Source organism: Lachnellula hyalina (genome assembly GCF_007821495.1).
Source record: "Lachnellula hyalina strain CBS 185.66 chromosome Unknown contig00132, whole genome shotgun sequence".
NCBI lineage: Eukaryota > Fungi > Ascomycota > Leotiomycetes > Helotiales > Lachnaceae > Lachnellula > Lachnellula hyalina.
In genome coordinates, this window is record NW_022157246.1 from 16,852 (window position 1) to 34,388 (window position 17,537).

General features: G+C 47.8%; 6 protein-coding genes across 6 annotated transcripts; 3 read left to right on the forward strand and 3 right to left on the reverse strand.

Moving 5' to 3' along the window:
- Positions 1 to 67: 67 nt before the first annotated feature.
- Positions 68 to 4,094, reverse strand: RDR2 (RNA-dependent RNA polymerase; the record flags this gene model as incomplete). Its single annotated transcript, XM_031151682.1, has 6 exons — positions 68 to 488; positions 541 to 911; positions 959 to 1,956; positions 2,021 to 2,344; positions 2,447 to 2,757; positions 2,815 to 4,094. 6 exons carry the CDS (start codon positions 4,092 to 4,094, stop codon positions 68 to 70), a joined length of 3,705 nt encoding a protein of 1,234 aa, XP_031003181.1.
- A 3,988-nt stretch (positions 4,095 to 8,082) lies between these two features.
- Positions 8,083 to 8,441, forward strand: OpS4_2 (FAD-dependent monooxygenase; the record flags this gene model as incomplete). The annotated part of the gene is made up of 2 exons (XM_031151683.1): positions 8,083 to 8,109; positions 8,226 to 8,441. 2 exons carry the CDS (start codon positions 8,083 to 8,085, stop codon positions 8,439 to 8,441), a joined length of 243 nt encoding a protein of 80 aa, XP_031003180.1.
- Positions 8,442 to 8,445: 4 nt separating this feature from the next.
- On the forward strand, positions 8,446 to 8,788 carry LHYA1_G006750 (uncharacterized protein; the record flags this gene model as incomplete). The annotated part of the gene is made up of 2 exons (XM_031151684.1): positions 8,446 to 8,463; positions 8,597 to 8,788. Coding segments are annotated over 2 exons (210 nt in total), but the record flags the coding sequence as incomplete, so codon positions are not given.
- Positions 8,789 to 10,572: 1,784 nt separating this feature from the next.
- Positions 10,573 to 13,153, reverse strand: LHYA1_G006751 (Dipeptidyl-peptidase; the record flags this gene model as incomplete). Its single annotated transcript, XM_031151685.1, has 5 exons — positions 10,573 to 12,073; positions 12,121 to 12,268; positions 12,318 to 12,511; positions 12,643 to 13,093; positions 13,117 to 13,153. 5 exons carry the CDS (start codon positions 13,151 to 13,153, stop codon positions 10,573 to 10,575), a joined length of 2,331 nt encoding a protein of 776 aa, XP_031003199.1.
- Positions 13,154 to 13,782: 629 nt separating this feature from the next.
- Positions 13,783 to 14,820, reverse strand: PHB2 (Prohibitin-2; the record flags this gene model as incomplete). Its single annotated transcript, XM_031151686.1, has 3 exons — positions 13,783 to 14,112; positions 14,160 to 14,515; positions 14,586 to 14,820. 3 exons carry the CDS (start codon positions 14,818 to 14,820, stop codon positions 13,783 to 13,785), a joined length of 921 nt encoding a protein of 306 aa, XP_031003196.1.
- Positions 14,821 to 15,392: 572 nt separating this feature from the next.
- Cstf2 (Cleavage stimulation factor subunit) lies at positions 15,393 to 16,498 on the forward strand (the record flags this gene model as incomplete). The annotated part of the gene is made up of 4 exons (XM_031151687.1): positions 15,393 to 15,453; positions 15,525 to 15,650; positions 15,720 to 15,820; positions 15,896 to 16,498. 4 exons carry the CDS (start codon positions 15,393 to 15,395, stop codon positions 16,496 to 16,498), a joined length of 891 nt encoding a protein of 296 aa, XP_031003197.1.
- Between the last annotated feature and the right edge of the window lie 1,039 nt (positions 16,499 to 17,537).

Below are 17,537 nucleotides of genomic sequence, written 5' to 3' on the forward strand. Positions count from 1 at the left end.
AACGCGCCACAAATCATGGGGAATCCACAAACGTCAAACACACTTCCTTCCTTACCAAGTAACGCCATCAGTTCAAAGCAAGTACAGTCCTACCCCCAAGCTCTGGGAAGGTAATGTGTTCAAGATCCTCCCAGCCCGGCAACTTCTCCACCTCCCTTAGACAAATGGCCGCTGCCACATACTTGAACGAAAGCAACTGCTCTCGTCTGCGATAAACAGTATCATCTTTCAGGCTGACAGCCAAGCACGCAACACTTCTCTCCAAAGCCTGATCAGACCACTCATCACCATCCTTCAATATGCAGTTGACAATAAAAGTAGTGTCCTCTTCGAACTTCTCCTTCATAGTCTTCGAGAGCTCACGTTGGTAACGATTCGGAACACCGGTTCTGCCGAGAATGGCGCCGGTGAAGGCTTCGAGTTCGGAAAGAGGGCGTTGGGGGTGCTGACTATAGTCTGTCATGGTGTTGAGAAGTGCTTCTTCATACCTGAGAGTGTCAGTAGATACGAGACATGTTGACTCGAGCTATTTTTACTTACATGTCACGAATGTCTTCGGCCCATTCCATCTGGTCCTCCCACTGGAATCCTTGAACCTTTCTCTCAACATAACTCCAGACTTCGTCAATGATATTAGAGCGACTTGTAATTCCATCGGCGGAAGCTCGTTTTTGAATACCCTGGAAAACAGCTTGCTCATCAATGGCGCGGTAGAGCTTCCCAAGGATTTTGTTGCTCTCATAGTACCTGTAGCTTGTGAACTCATCGTCTTCATCCTCCTGGTCAAGTGGTTCCTGGAATGTTTTGGTTTCGAATACAATGCCATTGTTCTTCTCGATCATAACGTGCGGGCCGGGAGCTTCAAAGTCTGGGCGCCATGGATTATTTTTTGGCAATCTGGTCATATCAACCTAAAAATCATTAGCTAGAACATTTGAAGATCAGAAATAGCGCATACGGGAATGCCTGTCTTCGAGAAATCGACCGCAGTGGAATGCATTTCGGACAGGCGGATGCAGTTTTCATCACAGACGCCCCTTTCTTTTTGGTCAGCCATCACTCGATGTTGAACAGCAATTCGACCAAGCTGATCAGTTTCCATGAATTGGATGAAGAAATTCGTCATATCTTCCACCTCCACCAATCGACCAATATCCACGGGCTGTTGGATTGGATAGTCGGCCGGCTGAAAGACTTTTTTGACTTTCGCCCTCTCGTCCCACATGATGTAATAACGGTCGCCGTCCAAATCACCACCGCTGAGTTTGCTGGGCAAGTCGCGGGCCCCGTGTTGGCTGAAACATATACAATTGTGTATTTGGAGAAGTGGAGAATTCTTAGGAGGTATGACTCCGTCCACCAGCTGCACGTCTCCAGGATGAAGTGCCGGAGCCCGTGAAATAATCAAGTTTCTGCCGGTAATGTATTTTGGGACACCATCCTCAACGACAGAGCAAAATATCTCTCCCTCTCGAAGATATCCGGTTTCGTCCATAAGACCATGTAGATGGTAGCCCTTTTGGACGGGAATTCTTGTCTGGTGCTTGAGCTTGCGAAGTTCTGACAACAACGTCAACTCCACAGTGTCGCGAAGAAAGCCGTCCGAACGAAAGTCGAGGTTGCGTGATGCAAGAGCTAGGATTAACCACGGGAAGTGGAAGGGCTCGCCAACTGACTGCCGCTTTAGGAAAGTTGAGGTATTTATAGGATTTTCCGTAATGTCTCGCAAGCGTTTGACTTCTCTCGCCTGGAGGTCAAGGAAAAACTTGTCCTCAACCCCCATATCCTCCAGTATCTTGATTAACTGCCGGTTCAGGTACATCGGAAGCGGTTTGTATGCTGCCTCACAAATTTCAACATCTGCTGAATTTGAACCACCAAATTTTATCATGGAAGGGCGTAGAAATAGTGCAGGCTTTTGCACACGAGAATCCAGCGATATCATACCTTTGGCTCCTGTTGCAGTAAGTTAGTTCCTTTGACTTGAATCAGAATTATTGACGGAGGCCGGAACACTCACCCTTAAAACGGATCTGAAGGCATGTAGGTCTTGGAAGCGTCTTTTTTGGAAGGCGTTCCCAGATCTTCTCCAGGAGAGATGATGAAATAGTACCGACACCATCGCTAAATACACGACCGTTGTTCTGAACGTCCGGTATCTCATAATAATCTGTCAGATCAATCGTGACTGCCGTTCTTGTATCAGAGAATGCCTGCCCAATTCTTGCGGCGCATTTCGCTGGACATCGAATCGATGAAAAATTCCCAAGATATTGGATGAGCCTTCTGTCGAGGAGTAGAGAGTTCTCGTAGACAAATGGGGCCATGAACCAGCAAGATTGAGCTAAAGTACATTTCAGTTAACCCTGATTTGACGGTGACGGACTACCTCTAGAGGTATGGGGACGGCAAGAGAGATCAAAATTCGAGGCATTTGGAAACTTACCTCGAAGGGACGAATGTGAGAACCCGAGAAATTTGTAAACACGGCCAGCAATATCAATTCCTTCTCGGAAAACCTCTTTAAACCGTCCATGATATATTTTGTCATTAGATATTCGAGGATTAAAACGAACCGGCTGGCCATCTTCATCACAAAATTGTACGCGGAGGAAAGACTCATGTTGCCCAGGATACTTTCTCAGAATTCTGTTGTTGGTCTCGGGCTCAGGTCCATGAAGGTGGATGCCAGATGGCATCACTTTGGCTCTGTGAATGACTGCCACGTTCTGAGTCACCCTCTCTTGCTGCATCGCCCTGGTAATCGTTAGCTTTCTCTAAGCATAAAACCTTAGAACGCATAGAAATTCTTACAATGCTCTCGATTCGCGCTTACACCGGGCTTCGTTCTCCATCAGCAACTCAATTAAAGCTTCCTGGTCAAACTCGGTAGCCTCTGTCTCTGGTCCAGGAAAATTGATCTGATTGAAAAGCTTCCTGGCCGCATCGACGCATGTAGCCGTTTCTGTTCGTCTCGCCATGGATGCAAACTCGGGAAGAAGTGCCAGAACGGTGGAAGGCGACAAATAACCATCCTGCGCCAACTTTTGTATCTGAAACTTTAAAACGAAGGGGATTTCACATCGAGGGCTTAACAAGGCGTGATGAAGAAGCTTTAACCCATCAGCATACGACTTTGGGTATCTCTGAATTTCTATCCGCCGGTCGGACATTGAGGGCATTTGACGGGCAGCTAAACGGAGAGTGTTCATCCGCTCGTTTACGTCCATAACAAGGCCAAGGTCGGTGTAATGCACATGGTTGAGAGCGATGCGGTATACAAGACAGGTCCTCGCGATGGGCTTATGTGTATCGTCAAGATAGGGAAGACGATGACGATCGGGTCCAAACTTTCTTGTTGGTGACTGTCTCGTCTGTTGTGGTTGGAGGCCAAGTTTTGCAAACAAGTCGACAATTGGATCCGTGGTGATCTTCTCAAAGAATCGTGGAGGCTCGTGCATTGAAAACGTTAATGATGGCGTAGATCCGTCCTCAGTGATAATACCCAAGGTACTAGTGTAGCGGAAATCAATTCGACGGCCATCATCAAGCGTCAGAATCATGACCCTCTCCCCAAATCTCGCTGTACCACTGACATGCCAATTCACTTGAGGGGAGAAGACAAGGTCCGAGTTGACATAGGCCCACACGCCGCAAGATACAAATGAACATTGGAAGGTGACGGGAAAGACTTTGGGTTTAGCATGATGGTTGTGTTGGACCAAAGCCTGGGATTGTCGCTCATGCTGTTCCCTAGCTAGCACTCGAAGGAGGTGTGGATTTGCATCCCGATTGCTGCGCTCGCAATAGATATATTGCCCCAAGAATCTAAGATTGATGGACCTCGCGCTGGACTTGACTCCTCGACGACTTCCGGCAACCTTAACCTGGCCGTAATGGAGAAGGAACTTTCGAGCATCGTCAATACTTAGGAACGTTAGCTGAGCGTATGGACTGTCTCGAGACTTCCGGAAATGGACGTTTTGAATAGACAAGTTTTGAAGGTAGGGCTTGAGGAAGTTTCGCAGCGCATTCTCTGTACTTTGAACAGGCACGTTGCGGATATGCACTTCTATGCCCTGAGGCTGCTCCATGGTGGGTAGGAGGACTAGCGAGCGCAGGGTCAGAGATATTCTGTCAGGAAGGAATGGATGATTCAGTTTCTTGTACGCAGTAGGTAGGTAGTTGACGATGGAGAGTGAAAGTTAGGTTGAGGTTTCGTCGAGAGTTAAAGTTTGAACGCGGGGTTGGAGGGGAGGGGTGCAAATGCGAGATCCCGATTTGGAGCCCCTGGCCACAGTTTGATTTGTCGCTACTCGCCGATCTTCATCCTCATTTTTATATAGCAAACCTTAAATATATATTAACCATCCCAGTCCCAAACTTTTGAGCTCTTTAATACGTCCTTCCCCTCCGCAACCTGCCACTCCAATCATCAATCCAAGGAGTACCTGTCTGCTATCTTCATCCACACTTTTACACTCCAACTCAATCGCAGCAATTGCAACACCCACCCTCTTCATTCCCATCACTATCACAACAATTACAGCAACTACACCCATCATCGTCATCGCCGTCCCCACAATCAACACAATCAATACAGTCATCACAGCAATCGCATCCGCAGCATTCGAAAAGCGCACAGCAGCATAAGAAAGCAACACTATACCATCACCCAATTGTTAGCTTCTCATTCCACTTCTATATAAAGAAAAAGTTTGGGTCTGGTCGGTAGATACTTACATGGTACCTATACAGCCCCTATTCTTCTTCTTCTTCTCCGGTTCGTAGTTTTGTTCTTGTACGTACATCTGTGGTTGTTGTTAGAAGAGAAGATGGGTGGTCTGTGAGCAACGGAGAAGGTGCCGTGTACCTGATGTTGTGGCTGCGTGTATCCGGGCTCGTAGATGACATTCTGGGTGGAGAGATTCTGGGAGGAGTAGTTTTCTGTAATGAAGCTTTGTTGTTGAGGTGCTTGATGTTGCTGGGGATGTGGCGCTGTGTGGTGTTGAGGCGCTGCGTGGTGTTGGGGAGCAGCATGGTGTTGGGGAGCTGGGTGATGAACCATGTGTTGCTGAGGCGGAGGATGATGCTGGACTGGATGATGTTGGATAGGACGATTTTGAACTGGGTGATGCTGTACAGGATGATGCTGTACCGGAGCACGGTGTTGAACCGGACGTGCCTGATGGTGAGGAGCCATCGTTTCAACGGATAAACAAGTTAAAAAAGAGATCCAAGATCCAAAATCAACTTCAAATTTCCAAAGAATTTCAACGAAGGACAAAACAGCAAAATAAACAAAATGCGTACTGGACCTCATATATCAGAATATGAGAATACTAGAGCCTTAAACTAGACCCTGCAGTCTGACACAACAACCCAGCCAAGGTACCATTTTACGAACTTTAATCAACTCCTCCGTCAGCCGCCACCCAGCTCCTAAAAATAAAGGCAAGTTATCTTATACATTCGCGGATCTAGAACTTCATGCGTGAGCCTTATGTAACGCCCAAAATCACCGTATGGGAAAATTGCACATGCGCACCCCCCCCCCCACCCCGCCCCCTGCCCCCGCATGTCCAGGCTCGTTCTTGGCCCGGCTGTCGATAGTGCGTGGCTATTACTGTACTCGTAATAAGAAGAATGCTGGTTAATCATCAATGCACGTTCTCAGCCGCACTCGTTCTTTCGTGGAGCGATGCGTTCCGTCACGGACTAATTTCTATTCGGGGACAAGGGCTGCTACTCGTAGGTGTTGGGGGCGTAAAGTAGGCATTTTGTCATGGGTTCCCTGTTGAAATGAGACTTCTGGTATTACCTAGATATCGTGTCAGCTCTGAAGATTTAAGTAGTACCTATGTTCAAGTGCAAGGATTGTAGTTGGAGATGAAAACATGGATCAAATGCTCATTGCGTCGTATTCTTGCCAATCCTCCGCTATTCGCATCCTCACTCTGACCCAAAAACTTAGGTAACCCCTTAAAACACTAGTCCGTAGTTCAGAACGATTCACCAAACTAACAATAGCGCCCAGTACATCATCTACCGAGGCACGAATCTGTTTCATGGTATCCCGTTCTCTCAGAGCAATTGTGTCGTCCTTGAGAGAGTCGAATCAACCGTAATTCCAAAAGGGGTACCAAGCTCATCGTTTCGTGCATATCGCTTACTGATACTGGCAGATTAGTCCTCTACTGTGTGGGAGATACCAAGGGTGCAGAGCCGCGCTGAGAGCTTTTTGACGTGGGAGGCGAAGACTGATGAGTTTGTTGACTTATACTAGAATGAAACCAAAAGAACTATTAAACAGCCGCACAATTTGTCTTATGTAAGCAGGGACAAATTGTATGGGTAAGCAGGAACATGACAGGAGATAAAGGGACACCTTATTACAAGTAAATTCTAAGTATATTATAGATAGAATGCACCTGATGATATTTAAAATTAGCTGATAATTGTTCAAGTCAAGGGAGACGTCTAAATAAGTCCGTAAGAAACATCAACGATTGTCCCGTTCCGTTCTTAATGTGCACATCCTTACGTACTGGGCAAGACGCAGTGCAAGCAAGGGTGACAAATATCCCTGCAAGACATTCTATACTACGACCATCCATACCACACGGCAGGAACACAATGATTTCAATTTTTTCCCCATTATCACGAACAATATCGAAGAAACCTATTAATAAGAATGTTAATTATACCGGGCCAAAGTAATGTCATATTGATAGACTCAGAACCGAGTCTTCTGAAGTTCTGCCTCTCTACTCGACATTATTGCCGGCCTTGTAATTAGTTATCCCTCACTATATCTTGACTTAGAGGGAATTGCACTAGGCCGTCATGGCTCCATATCCATTCTCTCGCTCTATATCGCTCCTACCAGAAAGACCTACCTTATCGACATTCAGTCTCGGAAAGGCTGCTTTCTCAATTACCACTAAGAGCGAAATCTCACTGAAAAGCATCCTGGAATCGCCAGCCATCCCCAAAGTCATCTTTGATATCCGCAACGATTCAGATGTCCTGTTTGGTCTTTTCAAGACCTCTGTTGACGGCACCAAAGATCTTCAGCTCATGGAACTTACATCTCGGACGCTCACGAAAATTCGTCTCGGGCTTAGCAAAGTGCATTGAGCAGGAGAGCCCTTTGTCTAAAGCAGCGAAGACGGAATGGCGTCTTATCAAAGAGCTTGGCCGTCACCTATGCCTTCGACGGATCAAACGAGGCTGAGTTGACTCTGCCATAATTCACTCGATCTCTGGATAGTGCATCTCGGTGTATCAATTAGGCACCAGTGTCCGAAAATTTGGGATGAAGATGCCGAGAAGTTACTTGAGTGAAGGGGGTGAAGTCATTCCCTTGACGTGCAAGCTCGGCGGAGTTTACTATGCCAGAGCTCACATTATATTTGTGCGGTCAGTGATATATATAATATATGCATTATCCAGAGAATTGTATAGCAGAAAGAAAATGAGAAACGCTTAGCATAGATAAGATTGCATACTAAACAGCTGTGTACTTTATAGATATACTTTGCTATATTGCGGCAGAAAAATGTAAAGACTGTAACTTGTAGTTTGAAAAGAGACATGTTTCTCGTAGGTCTCAGAATACTTACATGATAAGCCTTTTAGAGCTATGAGTAGTTTGTGACAATTCAACATCCTTTTGGACGTGGCTTTCTGTCACAATTTTGAGTCTAGAACATAATCCACATCCTGTCTTGGCAAACGCTCTAGACTTTCTTCCACGATTGAAATAACCCAACGAACGAATAGTATGAGTAGAAAGAGAACGGTGATGAAGGATCAAACACAAAGTATTAACATTAGTTTGGAAAGCTTACATCACCACCCCTATTTTCTCGCTTATCTCCAACATGAATGGAGCCAGCCAATGCTCTTATTCACTTTCGCCCACTCCACGTTGAGTATGTGAATCACAAGAGCATAGCCTTCCAGATGGTAGACCCTTCCATTAAGTGCCAAACAGTCTATTGATTTTGACAACGGTCAACTTTTGCTAGACACTTGTCCCCGAAAATCAAACAACAAACGGCAATCAACGTGCACAAGATGGCACCCCAACTAAACATCATCATCGTATGCATACCACCTCGCGCTTCTTTCCTTGTCCAGACACATCAGATACTTCAACTTCTTGAGCTTCCAGGATATTGTCCACTCTTCTCGATCAAGCAATGCTAACATTACTGTAGGTAGGAGGAGGCATAGCAGGCCTCAGCACCGCAATCGCTCTCCGCCGCTCCGGCCACACAGTTACCGTCCTCGAGCGCCACTCATGCCCTCAAGCACTAGGAGGTCCAATAGATCTGACACCCAATGCAACACGGGTCTTGATCGATTATGGACTCCGCGAAGTCATGGAAGAAGCCCACGTCGCTGTGGAAGGAGAAATTCACTTCAGGCGATGAGCAAATGGCGAAGTCCTGGATAGTATGCGCCGTGATGAGCTTACTGAGGCCTATGGATTTCCGTAAGCCTCTTGCTTCACTCGGGTTGTGTAGGTGTCTGGAGCTAACGAGGATAATGCGGTAGTGCTTGGAGTTGCTTGCGTTTCAAGGTCTAGGAAATACTTGCGGATGTTGCCGACAAACGCGGAGTAAAGATCATATTCGGTGCCCAAGTGTTCGGTATTGATCTTGAGAAGCCGGCAGTTTTTCTGAAACATGGAACGGAAATGGGCGCTGACTTGATCGTGGGGGCGGATGGTATCCGCTCTGTTATCCGCGGTGCTGTTACTAGCAATACTAAGTTCAAGGTAGAGTCGTTTTCATTCCTTCCTTGTTTGGATGTTTCAAAATAACAACATTACCCAGAGTCCCCTCTTCCCCCGAATGCATTCCTTTATCTTCAAAGTGGCTTATAGGAAGTCAAGCTAACATACTGTTCCTTGGTAGACCTCAACCCCATATGGATCATACAACATCGATTTCCCACGAAGCCTCCTGTAGTCAGACCCAGAATTAGCGCCCCTCACACGCGGAGACAACTTTTGGTTCGGTCCCCAGATCGTCGTAGCAATCAACATGCCGGACCATGAAGACAACTTGAACGTGGCCTTTGGAACCGTGAGCGACGATGGTCGGGAGGGAAAATGGCACACCCATGGCGATTTAGAGAAACTCAAGGCAAGCCAAAAGAACGTCGCAAGTCCTCCGTGACAATAACACTAATAAAGCCCAGGAGACTTTCGCCTACTATGATCCCCGAATCGTTAAATTGTTGACTTATGCTAAGGCTAAAGACTGCTACATCTGGCGCCAATCAGACCTACCGCATAGCGATCACTGGGTTAGTAAGAGCGGGAGAGTCGTTATGATTGGAGATGCTGTACACGCGATGCTTCCAGCGGTGGGCATGGGTGCCTCGCAAGGCATCGAAGATTCAGCATGCTTAGCTATGTGTCTCGACGCCGCTCAATCCAAGCACGACTTGCCGAAGCTACTTAAGGCATTTGAGGCGATCAGGAAAACCCGTGCCGAGTGGATGGTTCAGCGTGGTAGAGAAGAGAGTGTTGCTTTTTTCTTGCCGGATGGAGAGGCTCAGCAACAACGTGACGCGTATATCAAGAAGAACAGGTTCTGGGTACCGACTGGCTGGGATGGTAGTCATGTTGATGAGCCTCCGGAGGGACAGTTCAATCCTTTGAACCATGCTTATCGACAGGGGTTTAATATATTTGATTATGTGAGTTTCAAAGCTTCATGAAGATAGGGATATATGCTGACAAAGTTTGCCTAGACAGAACGACGTCTTAAGGACCTATTATAATGAGCGTATTAGAGCCTTTGGGATAGGAAGGATTGGGGAAATCAAGGGGAAGGCGTTCGTAAAAATAAATATAGCAGCCTTTAGGTACGGAATAAATCGCCAGCTTTTACCTCATCTTATATCCTCCTGATTGTAGAAATAGCGTCCGTATTTGGCGAGTATTAGATTTTGAGACTCGAACTTGCCTTGAGAATAAGCCGTCTACTCGGTGCGTGAACCCTTGCTTATTAGTAATTATGTCTTAATAAAGTGAATGAGCTCAAAAGATGGAACTCAACCCCTAATATTATGTCATCCAATTATCTTCTCGCATCATGAATAGCATGATATGCCATAATAGTATAGATCCCTCTCCCAAGTCCTCTTATTCCCATTCACCTCACCAAACAACCGTACGAAAAAACAATGACAGCGCTTACTCATATAATGCCATGCGATGAAACCTCCCCAGACCTCACCTATACTCGAGATAGCAGTCCCACAAGACCTTCCGTTACTGCTTCGCGATAGCTGCCCCGAAGAGGTGATCTTTCACTTAATGCCACTTTGAGGCGCCACACACACCCTTGATTGTGTTTGCTCCGTGGGTGCACGAGTATGGAGGAGTGGTATTTATAGGGAGGACGCGAGCACCTTAATTGCAGCGTTTCGAGTGAATCACGACCGGTACTCGATCTATAACAAGTACGAGGAAGCATTCGAAGTATTTCATGATAGACGTATACATAATATGTAGTTTGAAGGGGGGATCAATATCCAAAAACCAACCGATTATATCAACGGCCCATTCATCAAAGTAGCCTCATAAACCGCCTGCTCCACCGCCGTCAACTCCAACGCAGGCAAGCCCACATAGCTATTCAACCAATCAAACACAGCCTTCTGCCACACGAGATTGTTCTCCGGCTTCAGCACCCAATGATTCTCATCCGCAAAACTCAAGAACTTACTCGGCACACCCTTGGCCTGCAAGACATTAAAGGCCCCTATGCCCTCGGAGATAGGCAGTCTGTAATCGAGCTCGTTATGCACGATCAGGTGCGGCGTGGACCAGTTCTTGGTGTGGGCAGCGGGGTTCCAGCGCTCGTAGTTGTCGTAATTGTCCCAGAGCGTGCCATTGAAGTCATGCTGCATAAACCAGAGTTCCTCTGAGCTGTACTGCGCGATGGTGTTGAAGGAGCCGTCGTGCGTGAAGATGGCTTTGAATTTACGGCCGAGATCGTGTCCTTGGATCCAATATGTCATGTAGCCACCGAAACTGGCGCCGAGAGCAACGGCACGGTCACAGTCGACGAAGTCGAAGTTCGCTTCGATGTACTCCCAGCCTTTGACGAGGTCGTTGTAGGGGCGGCCGCCCCATTGGTTTTGGATACCATCAGTGAGCGATTGACCGAAGCCAGTGGAGCCGGTGGGGTTGAAGGCGACGAGGACGTAGCCCTGCTCGGCGAATACGAGCATGTTCCAGCGGGTGCTCCATTCGTCTTCGGTGGCGCCCTGAGGACCACCGTGGATGTAGAACATGAGGGGATATTTCTTACCCTCGACGAAGTTGGAGGGCTTGATAACCCAGGCGTGGACGATGATTCCCTCGTCGCCTTCATAGTAGAATTCTGAGATTTGGCTGCGAGAAAGACCCCACTGGGCGCCGAGCTTCAAGTTTGCGTCGATCAAGGTGATGCCGCTGGTTGCGTTGGTGGCTGCAGCTTCGACAGGGTCGACCCAGGAGTAGATTGAGTTGTCAAAAAACGAGTTGGTTGTAACGAGGAGCTTGCCACTTTCCAGGGCATGAACGTCCGCAATTGCGCCGTCTGCTGTAATTTGCTTGGGGAGATCGGTGGTAGATGCATCAGCGGCAACACTGAATAATCGAACGCGCGCAAAGTCTTCAACTTCGATGAAGAGGGTGTTTCCGTCCGCGCTCCACCATTCTGCGGAAGCGCTACGATCCCATGACCCAACTCCGTCTGCCGTGGCATAGAACTCGGAGGCTTCCAAGCCCTTGGTGATATCAGGAACTAACAGTAGACGGTTCTTGTCACTCTCGTAGGAAATACCCTTCATGCGAGAGAAGGCTAGTGCTGGACTGGTAGGAGAAAATACTGGTCCAACGGAAGCGCCTTCAAGCCCAGGAGTAGTAACAACTTGAAGCTTAGGTACTGGTTCAGAGAAAGTCGTGAGGGGAAGATAGTAAATGTCCGATTTTGTGGTCGTGGCTGGATTAAGGGTTGGGTCTTTTGCAACAAACACAAGTCCAGCTGGACCAATATCGAAACTGCCACTCATTAGCTCCGATTTTTAGAAAAGGGAGAATATACGTACTCTTCCGTACTTCCAGATGGAGGTACAGGAGACTCAAGTCCAGTCCCATTCAACGCGTTGATTGGCTCGCCAAGAATGTAGCCTACAGTACCGTTTGAGGAGGCCTTCAAAGTAGTGTACCAAAGACTGTTTCGCTCAGGAGTGATATCTATTCTGGGTCAATTCAATTACTATAGTAACCGTGGTTGAGGACTTACATGTATCCCAATGTCTGACAAACAGCTGTGTATACATACGCCCAGCTGAGACTGGTGTCGACTCGAGCTCTGAGTTGTAGAGGGATCCATTGGGAGCTGCAGTCCCTATAAAAGCCGCTCCGTATGTGCCGCTTCCAAGGTCGACGATCTTTAGGCCATCTATTGCACCTGGTACAGATCCTGCAGTAATAGGGCTGTAAAAGTCAGTACCTCGTCCACACAGCTAGTTGAAACTTGAAAGTAGCAAAATACTGATACCAAACGATGGTAAATCGTTGAAAGTGCCAATCGAAAAGAGGCAGCTTCTGAGCACTGCTAAACTTACTCTGCATCTGGGGTGGTCGCATCTCCAACAGCAAAGGTCGTAGTTCCATCATCCTCGGAAACAAGCCAAATGATAGTAGTTCCATTACCCAGCCATTGAGCATTACTAACCGCACTGGAATTACTCAGCAACGTCGAGCTTTTTGACGACAAATCCAAGACAGAGAGTGCATAACTGCGCTTGTGGGTTGCAAAATCCCAAGTCGTAGATGTGTACAACGCCAGAGTGCCATCCGCATTAGGAAGCGCAGAGCCTCTTCGTGGGGCACTCAGCATCGCTTGCGGCGTATATTGAGTAGTGTTGGACACAGCATTTACAGAGAAGATGCTCGACAGCGCCAGGACGGCGAGGGAAATGGGTGACCTCATAACTGCCACCATCTTGAACAGTTTCCTTGGGGGAATTGAAGGGGAAGGAAATGGAATGAGCAGTTGAGTGGGAGTAGCGGGGTCTGCACGAGGTGGGAGAGCTTACTTATACCCATACCTCCCGTCCCGATCTCCAGACCCATGGTATCTCACCATCAGTGCTCCATGCCAAGGAAGAGATATGCAAGGGCAACTTGTGGTCGGTGCTGGTAATAAACCCTAATGCGTGAGAAAAAGTCTTGGCCTACAGCTTTCTCTTGTATACAGACAATTCAGCCAACCACTCAGAAGCATTCTACTATCTACCCTGCAACAACTTCGGCGGTGGGAGCTCTAGAAGCTCTGGAAGCTCATTTTAAATCCTCGGGTTCCCCATCCTAGCCGTCCCCGCGAGGTACAAATAGGAATGTCTGTTCGGCCGTTCGAGGTTCATGGTAAGGCGTGCTGTAAACCCAGGTAGTACAGTAGTTGACGATGCCTCAAGCGGCAGGTGAGAGATGTCTTGGCTCTTGGCTACGCGCTAGCTATAATCATTGACGAGCGATCAGGTGATTCTGAGGGGCGATGAAGAACTTACCACTCACTCTTGGGAACCAAAAGGTGGGTGTGAATTCGGAAGAGTAAGAAATTCTTGTATAAAGAGTATAGAGTGCTTCTTCCCTAATCACGGCTCAAAGGCGTCATAGAATAGGTAGGCACGGCTTTTGATATAGAATACAGTATTGTCGCTTCAAGTACAGTGGAGAGTTCCTTTTACACCTCGATTATGCCATTACTTTTTCGTCTTATCCTCATACCCCTCCGTGACATTCAAGCCCAATCCCTCCGAGTCCAAAAACAGCTTGTTCTTCCCACCAGCTTCCTGGAGAATCTGGGCAATAGCTCTTGCGTTCTCAATTCTCTTCAAGTCAACATATGACCGACTCTTCTTGATGGCATCTCCAATAAGCTCTGCGGATCGTGCTTCACCCTGGGCTCGGACAACCATTGCTTGCTTCTCTTGACGGGCTTTGTCGACTACGAAAGCGGCTCGTTGGGCTTCTTGTTGTGCTACTTGCTTAGCTTCGACAGCTGCGGTAAATTCGGGGGAGAATGCAAGATGCTAAAAGATGTCAGCGATTGCAAGAGTGAAATATAGAGCCCACATACCGTCAGAGAAACATCATCCAACATGATGTTGAATCTCGCCGCACGCTTCGACAAGTTCTCCCTGACCAATCTCGCAACATTCTCGCGTTGTGTAATCAACTGACTAGCATTGAACTGCGCAACGACGCTCTTCAGTACCTCATTGACAATCGAAGGGAGGACTCGCTCATCGTAATCCGTGCCTAATGTCCGGTATATTTGGGGGAGGGCGTCGACTCTTGGCCTGGAGAGGACACGGCATGTAATGTTGACCATCTGCAAATCTTTCGTACCGGTGAGAGAAGCAACATTGCGTGGTTTCGCGCGAACATCGTAGTCTATTGGGGTTTCGAACCATGGGATCTTAAGATGGGTACCTGTCAAGTTGGGATTGTCAGTTGCTGGATGCAGGGAGCTTCAATGCGCGGCTGCACGCGGGTTCCATACCTTCAGAGTAAATCTGCTTGCTGACACCACCAACTCTGGTGTACTTGATAGCTCTGTGACCACCATCGACGTTGAAGAGCGAGTTGTTGCCTACTACCAAGATCCCTCCGAGAGCCAACAGCGCTGCAGCTCCTCCAGCGAAACCCTTTGGACTAGGGCCACCTCCTCCTCCTGCTTGGCGAACACGTTCGACGTTTTTGGCGAGCTGCCTCCATGCTTCCTGTGGGGTTGACATCTTTGCAGGTTATGTATGAGAACCTCCTAGTGGTGGTGTGGCGAGATGAAGCTGTTGAGGTAGGAGTTCGAGAAGCAAAAGTCCGTTACGAATGTTTACTAGTGTATTTTACCTTGAGGTCTCCACTTTTGTCCCAGGCCGGTCGGTACTTTAGGTAAGGTAAGGTTAAGGGTAAGTTCTCCAGATTCCTTAGCAGCCGACTAATCAAAACTCGACAACGACAAAGAAACCCGCCACGACGAGAACTTCTTTTTAGGTTGAAGACGCAGACGTCGGCAGGAGTGCGACAAACAAACAATATTCATTCGCTAGGCAGACGACAAGGGGCAAGCAAGCAAGCAGGACTAGAATAGCCAGAAATACCTTTCCCATAAGACTTCTGTGCCATTCAATTTCTCACAAACCATTCGTTGACCTTTGAAGGTGACAGACAAGTGATCCTCTGCCTCCATTCCTGAGTCTGACCCTTCTGCTGCTGCTGCTGCTGTGATCTGTTCTGCTCTCCCTACATTTGATTCCGCAGCTTCTCACTTTGCTATTTCTATTGCTATTGCCCTTTCTATTACTCCACCATGTCTACAATGTCGACAAAGCCGCCTTCTAAAAGTGTCTTCGTGGGCAATATACCATATGGTGAATACTGCCCGCCCTCAACAAAAGCCAGGCGCAACAACAACATCAAGAAAGCTAATTTTCGCTTGTAGGCCTCACCGAAGAACAAATCGTCGATATCTTCAGCAGCGCCGGCAAGGTATTGAACTTCAGACTGGTATATGATAGAGAAACCGGTCGGCCAAAGGGCTTCGGTTTCGCAGAATACCCAGATTCAGGTTGGTCCTATACCTATCCATGCATGTTGCACAGATTGATGGTAACTTACTTACCTTGCGCGACTACAGATTCCGCATCATCAGCAGTACGAAACCTCAACGATTACGAGATCATGAATCGAAAACTACGCGTTGATTTCTCCAACGATGCTGGGGGCGACGATGATAATGTAAGACACCCCCTCCCCCGGCCTTTTACCCCTCCACTTCGTCCATCACCGTACTGATACATATGTTCTCGACAGTCCGCCCCAGCAGGATACCAGCATCCACCCCCTTCAAACGGCATGCCCATCCCTCCCCCCTCACAAGCCCACAACGGCAACTCCACACTCCCCCCTCTGCCCCTGGGCATCGACCTCCCCGCCGGCCTCGACTGCCCCGACGCCATCTCGCGCACCCTCAGCACGCTCCCCCCACAACAACTCCTCGACGTGCTCTCGCAGATGAAAACCCTGGCCACAACCGACCCCTCCAAAGCAACCGAGCTGCTGCACCAAGCCCCCCAGCTCTCCTACGCGATCTTCCAGGCCCTGCTGCTTATGGGTCTGGTGTCCACAGATGCGCTCACGAGTGTGGTGGAACAAGCTACGAACACCGTACCAGCAGGCGCATACCCACCTGGCTTCCCGCCTCCACCGCAACATATGAGCGGACAGCTTGGTGTGGGTACGCCGCCTGTTGCAAACCATGTATATGCGCCGCCGCCTCCACCGCCTCAAGCAGTGATGCCGGATCAGGAGGCGTTGATTGCGCAGGTTATGGCGATGAGCCAGGAGGTTGTTGATTCGTTGCCTGCAGCGGAACGGCAGCAGATTATGGCATTGAGGGCAACTTATGGAAGGTGATGGGAGTAACTGGTCAATGGTTGGGATTTATAGGCTGGATGGTGGGCGTATATGGATGGATGGTTTATTTGTTTGTTTGTTCAAGTCCTGGAATCTGCATAATGGGCTTACGGTCAGTTATGGTGGATGAACTCTAGAGGTTTCAGGCATACAAAAGATAGATCGCATAGCAATTGAAGATGCGCATAACCCAATTCCCTTTCCTGTTGCATCTTTTTCAATTCCTTTTCTAAAACGCAACGTTAAGAATATCCTCCCCTTGCGAAGCATTGCCTACATAGGTAGCCTGTGATATGAGTGCTCTAGGCTCATTCAAATGCAAACATTGGGATAGAGGAGAGCGGATGGCACCATTACAGTGGAAGTGCGTGTGTTGTAAAGCAAATATTAAAGAGCCTCAGCGAAGCGCGAAGCGCGACCTGCGATATAACAGATAGCAATGAATGCCTAGTCAAGACAGCAAAAATGCCGCTATGACTAGTATATCAGGTTGTCTCTCGCATGGACTATTCGGGACTCGGGCCTTCGCGTTTCATGGATATAACTTATTTAGTGAGGATTTAAGTAGACTGAGTCCTAACTGGCCGCATTCTTTTGTTGCAAGTCGCGCTGAGCTGCGGCCCTTTGATGTTTTGCAATTGGCAGGTAAGAAGAGAGGAAGAAGGCTGCAGCGATAGATTTCTTATACAAAAATCGAAATTAGATATATTTTCCTTGTTGCTTGCCTCGAAATGGTTGCTTGTACACCACCTATGCATATCATGCTTTGCTTCTCCTAGATACTCCTTAATTTCGAGGTTAGGAGGTTAACGAAATCTTAAGCATACGTATCGGGATATAATCATAACATAGAGGAAGTTTTAGAGTGCTATGATAATTGTTGCAGTAAGTTAAGGGAGAAGAAGCTTACTAGGTAGACCCTTGAGGAAAGAATTAGTGTTGGATTTAGCTGTTTATGTAAGCGTACTGGAGCCATGTCTTTACTCTGGTGGGGTGGTTCTTACTTCTCTGCACACACACATCACAATAACTGACTATT